Raw genomic sequence first — 19024 nt, 5'->3', positions numbered from 1 at the left:
TAACCTCAAAGAATATCCTTAAAAGGAAATATCAATGAATCAACGTTTAACAAACAACTATCGAACAGAAGGAATACGGTGGGAGCTGGGGTGACATAAAGATATTTGGGCAGTCTCCTACCTCCATTTCATCCACTTTGGGAGATGAAATGCTTTTGAACAAGTACAATGCAAGCAAGTGTTGTTAAGTGGTATACTCAGGAAACAATTAAAGGAGAAACTATAAGTGAAAAGGACCCTGGAAGTCTTTTTGTCCATCCCTCTCCCTTGTCTGGAATCCATTTTTTAAAAACATGATTCAGCCTAAGTACACCAGGGATGAAGATGTCACATTTCGTTGAGATAGCTCAGAAGCAACTGAAGACAGGAATCAAAAGGAGCTGAAGATAGGTGATGATGTTTAGAAATATGGATCTGGAAGTCAAGTGAATATCAGGTGAATACAATACTAATAATGCAGAATTGTACACTAAGGTACCACTACAGCAAAAAGTCCATTATGATATAAATCCAAGAAAATGCAAGGGGATGTGTAAAACCATCTCCAACTATAGTTTTGACTACAGAAAAGGGAGCAGATATTTCAAAGTGACATTTCTACTCTATAAACCCTTTCCCCAGCTCTCACTTGTCGACGGGCTTTTTCTATTTCTATTTACATCTAAGCCAAAAAAGGCAAAACTAATATTGACTCAGTAGCTACTGTGTCAAGCATAATCTAGTCATTTATCATGAATCGTGTAATGCTTGAAGAGCTTTCCTGATGACTGGAGCTCCTCAGAGATGGGCTTAAGGAACCTGTTTGGCTGAGGATCAAAATCTAGTATGATATTTGAGACATTCAGAAGACAGCTTGATGAAGAGGAAAGAGTAGTAGAAACTTTAAGAGAGAAGGCCTGGGAACTGAAGTTCTGGTCTTGCAGTTGTAGAACTATGAAAGTTGCTGGGCCTCTCTGTATGGCAGTTTAAGACCTACTCATGATTTTCTAAGGATGAAAATGGAATATATATTTTAAAGGATTCTGAAAATATAATACATCACTGATTTATTCATCTAACAAATACTCATTGAGCATCTGTACTATTCTACACAGTAGGGTTTCAGAGATGCACAAGATTGGGAAGGTCCCTGCTCTCATGAGACTTACACTGTGGTAGATGGGAGATGGATAATACATAAACACAAACAAGTGAATAAGAGTTCCCAAAAGTGAGAATACTCAAATATCAAGTGTACAGATTATCAAAAGTAGGACACTTCCAAATTTCTGAGGAATGCCATTGCCAAAAACGGCTGGAAGGATCCTATATGACAGCATTTTAAAGAACTATATCTAAACAAATATCATTTATTACAATGTTTGGTAAGTCAAAAACCTCTATAGTAAATAGAAGTGATAGAATTATAAAATTTAATTTGAAAAAACACCAAAGTTTTAATGGAAAAAATATCAGTTCATTTAGCAAATATTTATCAAGCATCTGGTATGTGCCAGGCATGTTTTAAGCACTAGAGATACAGCAATGAACAATTCAATAAAGATTTAAGCAGTAAGTAAGCAGAAGACTTAACAGGAGAAGGTAGAACTAAACTTGACCTTATTTTATGTCTCAGCATTTTCTGAAATAGGAGTTATAGGCATATGCACCTGTCAGAAGGCAAACTTACCAAGGAATTCTTAATCACTTCACTTCTATAAAATTCTGGAAAAAAAAGAAAAAGAACAATAAGTGATCTGGAGGAAAAAAAATAAGCTTCATTAACTCTTAATCTGATAAATTTTTTAACATTTGCTTTGGTAAGACATTTTTTGAGGGATCTATTCTCTCTAAATCTTTATCTGTAAAAAATTAACTAAAGTAAAAATAAAGATTAAATAAAAGTGTTTTAAAGGGGAAAACATTAGTAAAGGAAAGTCAAAACCTATTAAGATTTAAGTTAGTGATTTTTACTTTTACTGGCTCTATTTATCCTAGGTTGTAATTTGAGTCCTTAAAACTCAGCCTTTCTTATCCTCTACCTACTGCTACTCCCTACAACTGATTCCATGTTCTCTGTTTATTTCAAACATCACTTGTGACTATTCATTGTAGTATTGTAAAATGAATAGTAATCTAGCAACCAGGTAACTTAGGTTCTGATTCCACCTGTCTTTAATATACTGTCTCTTTCATTTCTTTTGGCTCATTTTTCATCAGGCAACTTAGAGAATTAGACTAATGACAAACATCCTCTGTAAACATTAACATTTAATAATTCAGCCCTTGCCAGGTGGCTCAGTTAGTTGGGACATCATTGGTACACTAAAAGTTGGAGGATTCAATTCACAGTCAGGGCGCAGACCTAGGTTATAGTTTCGATCCCAGGTTGGAATTCCTATGGGAGACAACCAATCAATGTTTCTCTGGCACATGATCTCTCTCTCTTTCCCTCTCTCTCTTCTTTTCTCTGAAAATCGATTTTTAAAAAATAGCCTCTTGTGAAGATTTTTAAAAAATGTTTTTTAAACTTTTATGATTCTACAAACCTTCAAGTATGTTGTAAATGTTAGAAAACCTGAAGACACAATGAAAAAAAGAGAAAAGTGATTGAGACAGACATTTCCAACCACCCTCCAACATTCCCTGTAGACCCTGCCAATCTCCAGGATACTCTGTCTCTGCAGAGCCTACAAGGACCTTTGTATTCTTAGGTTGATAAAGAGTACTATTTCCCAAATATGATGCACATATCATGGGTACTTGAGGTGATTTTTGATGATTCATGGACATACTATTATATATTTTTCTAATATACTGAAACTTGTGTCACTCGTATTACACCACTCATCATAAGCTCCATAAAGGAGTAGTGGTGGTGTCTGTTTTGTACAATTGCTGTCTCCTTGGTACATAAAACCATTCCTGGCACAGGGTAGACAAAAGTTTTTTTGAATCAACAATTGTACACATTATTCTTAACCATAAGTTTAAAAATAATAAACTTTTAGAAATATATTAAATATGCAATGGTATAGGTAACATTCAAATAAGAGTGCAACTTGTCAAGGTGATCCACTACTAACTGAAGTTTGGCCCAGCTGGCATGGCTCAGGAGTTGAGCAATGACCTATGAACCAGGAGGTCAGGGTTCAATTCCCAGTCAGGGCACATGCCAAGGTTGTGGGCTCGATCCCGTGTGTGGCCCACAGAGGCACCCAATCAATGATTCTCTCTCATTATTGAGGTTTCTATCGCTCTCTCCCTCTCCCTTCCTCTCTGAAATCAATAAAAGTATATATTTAAAAAAAAAAAAAAGATAACTGAAGCTTGGGAATCATCACACAGTAAATAAAAAGCAGACATGGACATAACACTTTTTGTTGTGGTGGTGGTTAATCCTCATCCAAGATTATTTTTCCATTGACTTTTAGGGAGAGTGGAAGAGAGAAGGAAAGACAGAGAAACATCAATGTGAGAGAAATAACATCAATTGGTTGCCTCCTGCATGAGCCCAGGCTAGGGAGGAGCCTTCAACCAAGGTACATATCCTTGACCAGAATTAAACCCTGTGGTCTGTAGGCCAATGCTCTACCCACTAAGCCAAACCGGCTAGGGTGGTTATAACACTTTTATGTGCATACTATTTTGGTTAAAGCACTTCTTGACAAACATATAATCTATGTTACTCTCAGCTTGTCTTCCTAAAAAATTAAAGATAGAATATTTGACTTTGTGGAGAAATAGTCACAATATATTAAGTGGAAAAAATAAGTTCTTCTAAGAATTTATAACAGGATCCAAATTATTAACTATGTTTATCTTAAATGACAAAATTAAGTTGTTTACTTTCAGTTTTTGCTTGAAAACTTGCTAATTTTTCTATCTCCAAATAATTATTTGAAATAAGAAAAGAGATAATTTTAGTCATCTTTAAAAAGAATGTTACTGCCCTAGCCAATGTGACTCAATGGTTAGAGTGTTGGCCTGCACCCCAAAGGGTCTCTGGTTCAATTTCCGGTCAAGGGCTTCTACCTGGGTTGCAGGTTCAATACCTGGCCCTTTTCGGGGCTCATGGAGGCTACCAATTGATGTGTCTCTCACACATCACTGTTTCTCTCTCTCTCTCTCTCTCTCTCTCTCTCTCTCTCTCTCTCTCTCTCTCTCTCTCTCTCTCTTCTTTCCACTCCTTCTATAAATCAATGGAAAAAATATCCTCAGGTAAGGAGTAACAAAAAAAAAAGAATCTCCTACTGATGAACATTTAGGTTACTACCAATTTTTAGATATTTCAATTGATGTTATAAATAAAAAACCTTTGAAATAAAATGGTAAGACAAAAAGAAAAATATAAGTTTGATATATTACCAAATTATTCACTAAAAATATTGTACCAATTTACAATCCCACTTAGGAAAATACCTGTTTCCCCAACACTAGGCAATACTAAGTATTATTCTTTTCATTTTATTTCCCAAATGGCTAATCAATTACTCCAATCATAAATTAACTATAGATAATATGTATTTACGTAAATAAATTAATTTATTAATAAATTAACATGCATAATTTAATGTATTTGTATATATGTTAATTTAATGTGTTTATTATGTTAATATATACATATGTATTACTTTTTAAATCGGGGGGAGGGGGCCAAAAGATACTCTTTTTTTCTTTTAATCTGCAAAGTTAAACTATTAATCAGTTCCCAAAATAAATACCTCCAGTTCTTAGAAGATGGATAGTATCATTTCTTTCAAAATCTTGCTGATTATATAAAAATGAGAGGCCCAGTGTATGAAATTCATGCACTGAAAGGGCGTCCCTTACACCAGCCTGTACCCTCACCATCCAGGACCACTGGCTCCTAATCGCTGGCCTGCCTGCCTGCTTGATCACCCCTAACCACTCACTGCCTGCCTCATTGCCCCTAACCACTTACCTGACTGTTTCATCACTCCTAACCACCTCTGTCTGTCTACCTCATCACCCCTAACCACTCGCCTGCCTCTTGGTCACCCTTAACCACTTGCCTGCCCACCTGATCGCCCCTAACCACTCTCCCTGCCTGCCTGATTGCCCCTAAACATTCACCTGCCTGCCTGATCACCCATAACCACTCACCTGCCTGTCTGCCTGCCTGATCGCCCCTAACTGCCTCTGCTTCGGCCCCCATCATGATGGCTTCATCCAGAAGAACATCCAGAATGATGTCTGGAAGGTTGTCTGGCTGTCCTGTCTAATTAGCATGTATGCTTTTATTATTATAGATTATTATTATAGATGAAACTAAACAATTTGCCTTCTCCATGAGACACTCAAAACGAATTTTCTAATTTAAATGTAGAAAGGCCAACAAAGGAGCCAAATAATTTGGAAAGAAATCACTGAGTCTGAAGTAAATTCTAACATGCTAAACATAAACCTATAGTGTCTATTATTCTGTTACATACAAAACATTCTATTACAATAAAATCAGCAGCATGGTGAAAAAAGAGAATGAGTTTTTTTAAAAACTTGGTCAAAGGCCAGTTCCAGTCCCCAAACTACCATGTATAAGCTTGACCCTGGACAAGTCAACATTTTTGGGACTTAGTTTCTTTACAAAGGAGAATAACGCCTGAAAAATAACAGGGTTGTTGTGAGTCTCAAAAGAAATAGTGAATTATAAATTATATTTTTATTAATACAATTCTATTAATTTTTATTAATTCAATTCTGAGCAAAATAATTATTATCCGAGTCTTACTTCTACATGAAAAGGACCATCAGATACAAACATTCCTCTATCCATGCCAAGCCCTAAAGAAACATGCTTCCAATGGCACGTTTTGGCTGTAATGTAGCATTCCACTCACTCAATAAATGCTTTTTTAGAACCTCAAACTCACTCAAAATAGAAAAATACAAACTTAAACTATACTATAAAACTATTTTATCATATTTGCAAAAATTCAGAAGTTTGATTGTACCGGCTGTTGGTGAGGCTCTGGGGGAAAGGACATAGCAAGTGGGAAGTAAACAAGGACACTTTTTCTAATATCTCCCATAGCTGCCGAGTACACCCTCTCTTTGTAATTTTACTTCTTGGAATATACAAAATCATGTGCTTATAAAGTTATTCAGTACAGTACTATGTGTCAGCAAAAGATTGGAACCACCTATAAATGCCTACTAATAGAAGCCAGTTAAATAATTTATTCAATGCAAAATAAGGAAAGCTCTCTAAGAACCAATATTGAAAAAACATTTAGAACATGAAAAAAACATGTGTGTGTGTGTGTGTGTGTGTGTGTGTGTATACACACTTTATATATATGCACTGCATTTTGTATATATGCTAAACCATGGACTGCATTACCGATTAAAAAAATTAATGGAAAAAATATATTGAAGAGCTCAGTATGTGCCAAGCATCATTCCAAGTATTGGAGACATTGCAGTGAACAAAATTACTGACCTACAAATTTCTGCCCTCATAAATTAACATTCTAGTGGAGAGAGACATACATTAACCAAATAATTAAGCAAATGGTATATCAAACGATCTTAAGTATTGTGGAAGAAAATAAAGCACAGAAGACAGGAGGAGAATAGTCACAATTTTTAAAAGGGTTTAGTCAGTGATCAGGAGAGTTTCTCTGAGAAAACATTTGGTATGAAGACCTTAAAGAAGGTGGAGAAGCTCATCACATAGCTATAGGAGGAAAGCGTGCCCAGGACAAAGACAGAGTAAGTACAGAAGCTTTTAAATTGAAGTAAACTTGATAAATTCAGGAACAGCAAAAAGATCTGTGTGGCTGGAACAGAGAAGGGTAGGAGATGAGTTCCAAGAGGATCAGATCATGAAAGGCCTTCTGGAAAACTTAATAAAGATTTTAGCTTTTACTGAGTAAGAAGAGAAGGCACTGAAGGGTTTTAAGAGAGGAATAACATGATCTCACTTTCATTTTCATGAGATCTGGGTGAGAACATAATGAAGAAGGCACATGAGCAGGCAAACCTGCTAAAAGTAAACTTCACCAATTCAGGCAAGAGATTACAATGGTTTGGAAGTAATAAGCAGTGATTGGCTTATGGATATAATTTGATAGTTAAGAGCCAGAAATATTTGCTGAAAGATTGGGTGTGTGATATACTCGTAAAAAAAGGACAATCCAGGAAGATTTCAATGTTTTTGGCCAAGGAAATGAAAGGATAGAGTTGCTATTTTTTGAAAGAAGGAAGAATACAACAGGAGGTGTTCAGAGCTAGAATATCAGAAACTCGGTTTTTTAATATATCAAGTTTAAGTTACTAGTAGACTCCAAATAAAGATGTAGAATAGGTGTCTGAATACTGGAGTATGAGTTCAGAGGGGAGGTCCAAGCTAAGAATGTAAGTTTGCAAGTTGTTAGTGATAAATTATATTTAAAACTGTAAGACTTGGATGAGATCACCAAAATGGATTATATAGAGTTTATCTTCTGATGTATTCAAAACAGCTGGCTGATAGTCCAGCAGAAGACTGGCACTCACATTTCACAGTGAGAAAATAACTATGGCTTAAGAACAACCTTGATTTTATAAATATTCCAAATTTAAGAGGAAACCAGGATTAAAACCTAGCTCCTCATACATAACACAAGGCTTCATTCTCTGGAAATGTGATAACTAGTATTTGATTTGAACTACCTAAAAGGCAGACCGTATCCTAAGAGCACTAAAAGATGTCAATTTTTTTTAATCTTACATATAACTTCTTAGGATCTGTTGTGAATTCAGCTGAAATCAAAGAATAACTTAGAAATCAGCATTTCAAATATTCTTCCAATAAAAAAGAACAACTATATTTTAAAATTAACTGATGCTACTAAACAAGTGGTACAGGTGGTTTTGTATGAAGAGCCAACTGGCTTTCTATCATAGTCATTCTACACACAGGGCCACATAATATTCATGAAATGAATAACTGGACCTGTATTTGTCATCACAGGTCCAATAAGACGAGGTGGTATAACTACGTTTAGTAAGGAAAGAGCTTCCTGACTCCTCCTGTTGTAGATAAGTTATGGGCCCCCCCAAAACCACCATAAATAGACTTCATTCATCCATGACGTTATGGAGCAGAAGAAAGTCCCAGTAGTCATCAATCCTCTCATTTTAGAGATAAGTTAACTAAATGCCATTTAGTGACAGACTCAAAACCACCACCAATAATGGACTTCCCTGTGATCTGTCACCAGCTATTCCCTAATTGCATTGATGATCATTTTATTGAAATAGAGAAAGTTTATGATCACTTCTAATCTCAGAATGTAATCTGAGCTAGAAGACCAAAAACAAGAACAAAAAAAGATCACTTTCCTTATATCTCTTACACAAGTTTTTACATCATGGTCACCAACCAGTCCTTTGACTACTCTCTTTTTAGAAACTACTATTATGATCATTAACATTACAGTTCTAATAACAGTTGCTATCACTTACCACATACCTAAAATGCACTAAGTACTATGTGAATTACTATTATCAGAGGTAACACTGAAGCAAGGATACAGATGTTCTATGAAGATAACCAAGAACTAATTATATAGAAATGTATCAAACATTTAAAATACTCCGGCTCTGTCATATATTGCCAATGATAAAACCAATTAGTGAGGGTAAATCAAATGTTTTAAGATCTGCAAAACTGCTTATACCTTTAGGACAAATGGCAGCCACGCTGTTTACTTTCCTCTGGACACAAAGGAAGACATGTCCCAGACCCCTTTTCACCTAAAAAGAGCGACTCCAATGTAAGGCCAATAGAATGTAATGGAATTAAGCTGGGCCATTTCCATTAAGAATATTTCCCTCAAATAATCCATCCCTCTATTGCCGTGCCAGAGGATGTATTGATGGCAGCAGCATTCCAAAATAGACAGAGCCTGGGTACCTGAGTCACCACTTATCAGACATCTGCCAGGACACTACCTGACAAAGAACACCTGCACTGAACTAAGTTTAAGAAATGTATTATGTTAAGCCACTGAGGTTTGTGGTATTTGTTACAGTAGCTAGTACAGTATTCATCATTGAAATGACTACAATTGTTTTTAAAATATGCAATGTCGCCCAGGGCCCGTGTGGCTCAGTTTGTTGGAGTGCTGTCCTATACACTGAAATGTGGCGGGTTCAATTCCCAGTCGGGGCACATAGCTAGGTTGTGAGTTCCATCCCCCATGGGCATGTAGGGGAAGCAAATGATTCATCTCTCTTTTTCTTTCATATTTTTTTTTTCTCTCTCTCTCATAATAAAGAACAAATCTACCGTATCTTCAGGTGAGGATAAAAATATATGTATGCATGCAATGGTCAGAATAAAAAATAAGAATGAAATAAAATTATGTGAAAATGGCAGACTTCAGAGTCCTTTTTCATCCTTAAAAATTATTTTAATGCTAATTAAAATAGGGGTGAGGTGGTTCAACTCTATATAATCCCTAATTGAATGTTTTAGTGAGCATATGCTAGTATTGAAATTTTTTTAAGTTGTTAAAACAACTACTACTTTAATAATGGCTTGGGAAAGTAATTAAAACCAAAAGATAGCCCTGACTGGTTTGGCTCAGTGGATAGAGTGTAGGCCTTCGAACTTAAGGGTCCCGGGTTCGATTCCAGTCAAGGGCATGTACCTTGATTGCGGACATATCCCCAGTAGGGGGTGTGCAGGGGGCAACTGATTGGTATTTCTCTCTCACCAGATGTTTTTGACTATCCTTCTCCCTCCTCTCTGTAAAAAAAATGAATAATTAAAAACACACACACACACACACACACACACACACACACAAAAGATAAATGTCATTCAAATATTTCATCTTTGCCACAGGAAAAAAATTAAAAATCCTTAGTAACTTTCATTAAAATAATGCCACCTTTTGTTAATATAAGACCTTTAATCACATCGTAACAAGTGTTATCACCTTATCTCAGCTGATCCTCATAAAAATCTATCTTGCTAGCTTCACAGAACCTCCTTATTTCCATTTTACAAATGGAAAAAAATTAGGTTCAAAAAGCCATAATCTTTTTCCAAACTCATATAGCTAGTGAGTAGCTGAGCTAGAACTAGTATCGATATTTTCAATCCTAATCCAATACCCCTATCATTATACTTGCTTCTCTTCTTACACCACTGATTATATCAAAGAGCCTTTCACGCAATATGTATTCAAAAGATGCTTTTGGTTTTGCATAAAATATCTGGTCTACTCTTAGAATTGTCACTTATGAAAAAATCAACATTTCAATACATAAAACTTAGTTCATAAAAACCATGACAATTCTTATTTTAAAAAAAATGACTCCATATTCACAAGAAATTACAGAAATGAGAAAATATTAACTAGGACCCAATATTGCCATAGTATTAAAGAAAGCAATTACATTTTAAAGAAAAGCAAATTAGTACTAGATACTGGCCTCATATATTTTAACTGGAATAATGATATTAATAGCCAACATTCTTAAAGGAATGATAAACATATCAATGTAAGGCTCAGTTATCTGAAAGATTTACTTAAACATCATGTTTCTTTAATATATTTAACAACTGCTCAGAGAAATATTTTCACAACATGACAATTTAGCTTTCCAGTAAGCAATAACAGCAAGCAGCACTTGTGTCACAAAAGAATAAATGAGACATAATGATCTGTGGGGAGTGAATCCACAGATTCCCTTACCTTTATATATCTTTTCAGAATTACACAAGTGAAGTGTGAAGTAGGTATCAAGGAGTTGATGGCCATTTCTGTTAACAATGTTCCGGGCAGCGATGTTCCGAAGGTGTCTAAGACGACGCTAAAAAGTAGCCAAAAAATAAAAAGAGAGAGAGAGAGAGATGCTCAGTTTTTTCCTCTTATAAAATGTTCTGAAAGTTACAATTCAAAAAATGAAAGACAGCCGAAACTGTGTTTGGCTCAATGGATAGAGCGTCGGCTAGGGGACTGAAAGGTCCCGGGTTTGATTCTGGTCAAGGGCATGTATCTTGGTTGCTGGCATATCCCCAGTAGGGGGTGTGCAAGAGGCAGCTGATCGATGACTCTCTCTCATTGATGTTTCTAGCTCTCTATCTCTCTCCCTTCCTCTCTGTACAAAATCAATAAAATATATTTAAAAAAAAAGAAAAAAAGAAAGACAGTAAGTTGTCCCAGTCGTTTATTTGAGACAGCAACCTTAACGGAGTTTCTTATTTATATCTCAGCATCCCCTCCCTATCTCATTTACAAGGTTTAAAAAATGTCACTTTCATGACGTGAGCATGAAATGACAATATGAAATATTTTTAAAAAGCACAAATGTTACATAGGTGCTGTTAACTTGCAGAATAGCCTTAGAATTTCCTGGAACATAAACTAAGTAGTAATTTGCTGCTTTTTTATTTTTTTCCCTTCAGCAGAATGTGCTGGTGACATACAAAGTCCATCTCAAACCAACAGAAAGTCAGCAGGCTCCATATTGCTAGTTTTGACCATCTATCTGTACAATCAAGAAAAGAGGCCAAAAGCAAAAAATTAAAGCAGTAAGTCATGGTCACTCCATCCAGCCAATAATTCAACTGTTGTGAGCTTAGATTCTCACCACCAGCAGCCGACCAAGCTCTGTTTCCTAATCAGACCTCCTTCCCAACAATTTCTCAAGCTAGACTGCATGAATTGTTTGGAGTTACAAGTGTGTTAGAAAGGCAAAAGCTCCTTAAGCAACAGCACAAGTCAACAAAAATGCAAGATAACTTAAGGGATAGTCAAATCATCTCATATCACAATGAAAAAAAAAATGCTAGCAATGCTGAAATCTGAGACTCATTCCCAAAAGCTGGTTCCCTGTGTCAAATGATTATTTTTGGAGATTTAAAAATAGAAACAAAGTACTCAGTCTTAAAATATGCTTAAAGCTCTCCCTTTGGGCTAAAAGACAGCATATTCTACTGAGGTAAGCCCATCTCTAGTCACATGTGCAGTCAACCAGAAAAGTACAGTTCTTTCCTTTCTCCCAACCCAGAGATGAAAATTCTTTAAGAGAGAAGGTTATTGTCTAATAAATTTGTTTAATCTTCTAAGTATGAAAAGTCCCAAATGTATTTACAGAAAATTCCCAGGGCTTCCTCTAAAAGATTCATTTCCCCACAATCTGCAAACAGTTTTCATTTCACACCCTCAATTACAGCAACGATTTCCTCCTAACTCTATATTTTCCATTAGCCCTCTCAGTCAAGATCTTGAATTGACAGGCCCACTAATTGCTTACACACAGTAATCACATTTATTTTGCTGTTAAGACTGCAATCCTGTCCTCTATTGAAAGGCTTGAGAATACCACCCAAAGCTTCTAGCACCAAATACAAACTTCCCATTACTGTCTTCAAAGCCTGTGCAATCGCCATCTCCACATCCTTACTTCACACTAGACCTTCCATGTGCTTAACCCCCAGTCACACATGACAGCTTACAATTCCATGCATGTTCCCAGCTCCAGGCTTTTGCTAGAAATGATCTAGAATACCATTCACTTTAAAGAGATCTCATTTCCACATCAAAGTTAAGGAGACAAGATACCTCCTTCCTTCGCTCTAATTGAAAGTAATTGCTCCTTTCTTAGAATAAGAACTTTGCTTCTATCTCTTCTATACACTTATTTTCATTCAGCCTTGTATTTCAGGTAGTTGTTTACAGTCATTTTCCCTATTAATCTAGGAAGAAAAGACTTAATGGCAGAGACCATTACCATCACTATACTGTTAGCATTTATTAAATGCTTATCATGTGCCATGTACTGTGCGAAACACTTCATACATGTGATCTATTTAATCCTCATAACAATCCTATGAGGTTAGGATTACTCATTATCATTATTCATCTTTTAAACTCAACATTTCTAAGTAACAAAATATAAACAAATAAAACAGTAAATGATAATGGGAGGATATCTCAAAAGAAGGAAAACAGGAAGAAAGCAAAGAGGTTACATGTATCTCTCCAAATACAGTATATACACACACACACACATATGTACATTATACATACATATATATCTATATATACCTAATAGTCATAATCTGGTCTTTATATTCTATTGCTACAGAGGGCAGAGCACTGACCTATTCTTCAACTCAAGAGAGTAATTTTAAGACAAATACAAGGACATTGGGACTGACTGCCTTAATAAAGCAAAGCAGAGACTGAATCTGTAATGAATGCACAGATATTGCGAAGGGATCTTTGTAATTAAATTACACAGTCTTTGGAATTACTCTTCAAAATAACATTCAATGCAATTTTCTTTACCAACAATCTCTAAACTTTCTGAAATGCTCCGTGCTTTCAGTTATGAAATACTCTTGGCATTTCATTCTACAGCAATAGAATAGGCAGCCAAGTTGTGCATTAGTAACACCCATCCCCAAATCTAAAGCTGAATAGATTTTAATCTTTAAGTTGGAATTAACATAACTTTAAAATCTTTGAAACACTACCTATAAAACATCCTATACCGAAGTTAAAAATATTCACTAAATCGTTTATATTGAAATTTTAATGTTTATTGCATATAATATTATATTTGAAATTGTTTTCCTTGAAAATTAAAAAAAAATCACTAACATCTAAAATTAAAACCTCCTATTCACCTTTGATTTGGAGGACTGAAGGATATAATTAAAGCACAAGTCTGCTACCTGAAATGCTGGCGGTGGGCAAATGCTGAAATGCTGACTCGAAATTCCTTAATTTTTTAACAAATCTTTCAAGAATAATTTCTAAAACAAGACTTAAGTGGCATGCACTGAAGATCTGAAACATTTGCTTTTGTCTTAAAAAAAAAAAAGTAGTGTGATTCTAAACTGGTGCCTCTAAAGAACCTAAAATGGTTGTTTTTCTTATCAATACTATTAATGTTATTGGAGAACTGCTTTAAAATCTAACAGTCGGGCCCTAGCTGGTTTGGCTCAGTGGATAGAGCGTCAGCCTGCAGACTGAAGGGTCCCGGGTTTGATTCCAGGCAAGGGCACATGCCTGGGTTGCAGGCTCAATCCCCAATGGGGGATGTGCAGGAGGCAGCCGATCAATGATTCTCTCCCATCATTGATGTTTCTATCTCTCTCTCCCTCTCCTTTCCTCTCTGAAATTAATAAAGAAATATATATTTTTTTAAATTTAACAGTAGGTTTTACATTTTGTTTTGTTTTGTCCTGTCCAGCAACCGTATTGTTAAAAACAAACTCAGATTTTCTTTTATAGAACCATCCTCCCCTATTATCAATGTATATTTCCTGTCCAAGGATGTTCACATGACTCAAATCAGGCCAATCAGTAGAGCCCACATCCCTGACCATAATACATGATGCATGAAGGGTCCATGAAAGAGAAAGAAATTGTCTTAAAATGAGAGTTCTTTTTGTTGTTGTTGTTCTTTTTTTTTTCTACTGGCCTTGAAACTGGAAGTATAATCATAATTATAGATATGCACACCCAAACAAATATTCTACCTTGTGGCAAACTGCAGTTTCCAAAGAATGCCTGCACCAATACTTCCCACCCTACACCTTCTCTTACAATGTGATGTTGCCACTTCTCCATTACAAAGTGGGGGTCTAGGTTCCATCCCCCTTAAACTTGGGCAGACCTGTGACTGTGGTAAAAATGATTCTATGTGGCCTCTGAGGCTAAGTCATATAATCACCTCGTCCTCTTGTAGGATGCTCTTCCTTGGAATTCAGTCACCCTGCAACGAGGCTGCCAGGCAGCCAGGTGGAAAGGATTTCTGTGGTGTTCTCCACAGCCCCAGATGAGCTCCCAGCTAAAGCAGACATATGACCACTTCAGTCCCCAGCCTTGAGACTCAGAAATGAATGACATCAAGTAAAGCACAGAAAAGTTGTTCCCACCAAGCCCAAACTGAACTGAATATTTGTGAGCAAAATAAATAATGATGTTGTTTTAAGCCACTAAATTTTTCATCTGTTACTCAGCGATAGAAAATGAAGAGACCTATCTGATTAAAGATTCAAACTATTTTATCTTGATCAAGGTTTATATGTGTAAGGAAAACAATGTTGGGAGAAATATAAAACAGTCCAGTTTGATGGGAGGGCAATTTAGCAATAATTATCAAATTTTAAATTGCATATAATATTTGACCAAGCAATTCCCTAAGTCACAAAAATGTGCACAAATATGCTTATTGCAATCCCATCTAATAAAGAGGCAGTATGCTAATTGACCCTCATGCTGTTGCAAAGATGGGGGCACCCACAGCCAAAAAGGAGGGAATACCATATGCTGATTGACTGCCATGCCCTCAAAGATGGGGGCACCCACAGCCACAAGAAGGCAGCACCCAGTACCCTCAGCCCTCCTGGGGTGGTGGGCCAGGCCACTCCACGCACCTGCCTCCGAAGTCTCCAGGACCCCGGAGGCCCCCAGCCACCCAGGGCCAGCCCGAGGCACAGGTAATCAGGGCTGGCCAAGGCAGTGGCAACAGCAGAGGTCTAACGGGGCGTGGCCTTCCCCTGATTGCCGGGGCACCTCCTGCCCTTGAGGGCTCCCAGACTGTGAGAGGGGGCAGGCTGGGCTGAGGGACTCCCCTCCAGTGCATGAATTTTCATGCACCGAGCCTCGGGTATTGGTTATAAAAGCAAAAACTAAATAACCACTCTTAAATTGTGGTACACTGAGACCATGGAAAACTAACTATATAACCATTTTTTTTTAAGTGCCAATACAGAACAAAACAAGAGAGCAAGAAATTTTAAACATTCATGTAAAGAAATATACATGAGCAGGTCAAGGTTTATATGCACAAGGGACTTATATCCTGAATGATGTAGATCAAGAGTTGGCCAACTTGTTTCACAAAGGGTCAAAGAGTAAAGACTTCCCCTTTTCAGGGCATATCCTGTCTCTGCACATTCTTAGTTTTTATGTTTGTTTACAGTCCTTTAGCAATGTAAACACCTTTCTTACCTCATCAGTTGTTATAAAAAACAATGACTGCTGACCCTAATGTAGATAATCACAGATAGTATGAGATAGTTTAAAGTAACATCTGGTTTGGAAGTTTAGTCAAACTTCTAGACACCTCCCTTGTTCCTATTTTCAACTGATTTCAGGTCAGGTATTTTTCCTCAGCCTGGGGTGAGGCTACACAGCACGGAAGAATTAAGGTCCAGATTGTTTCCAGTGAACCAGAATCTGTTTTCAGATTACTGCTACTCTGGTATACTGCTCTGAGAGGCAATAAAAGCAAACTTGAGAGGAAATTACTTTTCCACATTTCCACAGAAGGTAAAAATGTTTATTTACTGAATTGAGAATTTAAGCTTAATAAATTAGGTCAATCTTTAAAAAAAAAAAAAAAAAAAAAAAAAAAAAAAAAAAACTACAAAAGCCCCTTTAATGGCGTAGCACTATCAATCATCTATTTTTTTTCTAATCTTTGATACCACCTGAAAGACTTACTGTGAAAAGTATTGAAAGAACACAAAAAATGCTTTAATGCTAGTGCCTACTATAAGCAAATGGTGCCAACAGCGAATGTTACAAATTTAAACAAACAACCCATCAACTCTAATCTCTCGTAAAATACTTTGTAACTTATTCCTAATTGACACCTTTCTCTGAAGCAAATTACACAACCTTGGAACTAAAGCTTTTATTTTGACATTAACTCTGCTCTCACCAAAGTTCAAATCAGTTTTAGAATTTAATTGTCATTTACTAAGCACTATTAAATTATAAAACAGGCTTTTCCAAAATTTAGCTCTGAATTTTCTACTTTTGTTATAGGTTTTGTCTCTAGGTTTGTTTGTGGGTTTTTTGTTTGTTATCGCCACCCTATTCACTGAAATTTTGGTGGAAGACCCAAACCTGCCTTTTTCCCTCTATGCTTCCTCTGGGGAGTGTTGCTCTCAGAAGCAGTTCCTTCTACTGACAGATCTGGTATCTTCCTTTGCGTGTCCCTCTCATTCATCCTCTCCTGTTCCCTTTCTTTTCTGCTTTATCTTGCTGGTATTTCCTCCAGACTATATGAGGAACTGTGAGGATACAAAACATGTTATGCCCTAATTCCAGAATATGCAATTTTATGAAAGTATTGGAGTTTGTGCACACGAAAGGCCAATTTGAGGTTAAAAAATATCTAGTAGTGTTCTTTACAGTGAGCATTTATTAGAGCACTGTTACTTTAGTAATATAAGGCCAAAGAAGAAAGACACGGAATTACACAGGATGATCTGGAGAATAAAAATGGGAAGATATGCCCAGCCAGTGTGACCCAGTGGTTAAGCATTGACCCATGAACCAGGAGCTCATGGTTTGATTCCTGGTCAGGGTTCAATCCCTACTGGGAGGCATGCAGAAGATGGCTTGATGTTTCTATCTCTCTCTCCCCTTTTCTCTCTCTGAAATCAATAAAAACATATCTTTAAAAAAAAAAATTGGAAGACAGAAGATAGTTGTCAGTGGTCCATGTGCTAAGTACAATATTATGTCTGTAATTTGCTTCAAAATAATTGGGATGAGGGAGGGAGGACAAGTAGGAAGACATATGGATAAAAGAAGACCTGCCATGAAGTGACTGTTATTGAAGCTGGGTAGTAGGTAGCTGGGAGCTCATTATAACCCTTCTCTATATATAATATATATATTCTTTTGACTAAGCAATTCCACTTCTGCACTTATGTTGAAAATATACTTGCAGAGCCTTGGCTGGTGTTGTTCAGTGGTTAGAGCGTCAGCTCCCACACTGAAGGGCCAATTCCAGGCCAAGGGCACATACCAGGGTCACAGGTTCTATCATGGCTTGGGCCAGGCTCTTACAGGAGGCAACCAATCAATGTGTCTCTCTCACTTTCTCTTTCTCTCTTTCTCCCGTTTCCCACTCCCTTCATTCTCTAAAAATCAGTGGAGAAAATACCCTTGGAAGAGGATTAACAAAATATATACGTGTGTGTGTGTGTGTGTGTGTGTGTGTGTGTGTGTGTCCAAATATATATATTTGCAGATATGCAATATAATGTATATAATACACTATTGTTTGTATTAGCAAAAAACTGGAACTAAGTTAAATGGTGGTCAATTGGAGCCTAGCTAAATTATGGTCTATCCCCGTGGTCAGCAAACTGCGGCTCTTTGGCCCCTTGAGTGTGGCTCTTCCACAAAATACCACGGCCTGGGCAAGTCCATTTTGAAGAAGTGGCGTTAGAAGAAGTTTAAGTTTAAAAATTTGGCTCTGTTGACTAATGAGTTTGCTAACAAATGGTCTACCCCTTGTAAAATGCTATGTGCCCTAAGAAATAAATTATGCGGCTGTTCTTTGAAACCTATTAGTACAATCTGTAAGATATACTATTAGGTTTTTTAAAAATACTAAACAGTTTATAAAATCAGTATATTTTGCATGTTATCACTTGTTTTTCATAAGGGGAGAAAAGGATATAATTATATAATTATCGGAGATGCATAAAATATAGTTACCAACACTGGTTCTCCAGGGAAGAGAAAATGGGTAATTGGGACACAGAGTGATATATCTACACTGTAACCTTTTATACACCTTTTGAAATTTTTCCACGTGAATTTATTATCTATTTTTTAAATAAAACTAAATTTAATTTTTTTATTTTTATCCTTACCCAAGGACATGCTTTGAGGGAGGAAAAGAGGAGGGGAAGAGAGAGGGCTTAGAGGGAGAAACATCTATCAGTTTGCCTTCCCTACCTGTCCCGTCCAGGGATTGAACCAGCACCCCAGGTATGTGCTCTGACCAGGAATTGAACCAGTGACCTCTGGTGTCCAGGATGGCGCTCAGCCAACTTAGCCACACCAGCCAGGGCCCTAAATTTACATTTTTAAAAAATATTTTTTTTATTTCAGAAAGGAAGGAAGAGGGAGGGAGAAAGAGATAGAAACATCAATGATGAGAGAGAATCATTGACTGGCTGCCTCCTGCACACGCCCTACTGAGGTTTGAGCCCACAACCCAGGCATGTGCCCTTGACTAGAATCAAAACCGGGAC

General features: G+C 36.7%; 1 protein-coding gene across 5 annotated transcripts in view; it reads right to left on the bottom strand.

Moving 5' to 3' along the window:
* UVRAG (UV radiation resistance associated) overlaps positions 1–19024 on the bottom strand; it is a 261973-nt gene that overhangs the window by 226740 nt on the left and 16209 nt on the right. The window contains exons 1-3 of one of the 5 annotated variants that reach the window (XM_045577911.1): positions 16940–16959; positions 10695–10812; positions 1670–1704 (exon numbers count right to left, since the gene is read on the bottom strand). Coding sequence is in view for 4 of the 5 variants with exons in the window: in XM_045577908.1 (XP_045433864.1) it covers positions 10695–10812; positions 14689–14864 (294 nt within the window). In the remaining variant the exon portion in view is untranslated. Of the gene's footprint in view, positions 1–1669; positions 1705–10694; positions 10813–14688; positions 14880–16939; positions 16993–19024 lie in introns of those variants that run through there. The other 4 variants (XM_036426266.2, XM_045577909.1, XM_045577908.1 and 1 more) reach the window with 4 other exon arrangements.

The sequence above is a fragment of the Pipistrellus kuhlii genome, unplaced genomic scaffold (assembly GCF_014108245.1).
Source record: "Pipistrellus kuhlii isolate mPipKuh1 unplaced genomic scaffold, mPipKuh1.p scaffold_m20_p_9, whole genome shotgun sequence".
NCBI classification, from domain to species: Eukaryota; Metazoa; Chordata; class Mammalia; order Chiroptera; family Vespertilionidae; genus Pipistrellus; species Pipistrellus kuhlii.
This window is presented reverse-complemented; position numbering and strand designations above follow the sequence as displayed.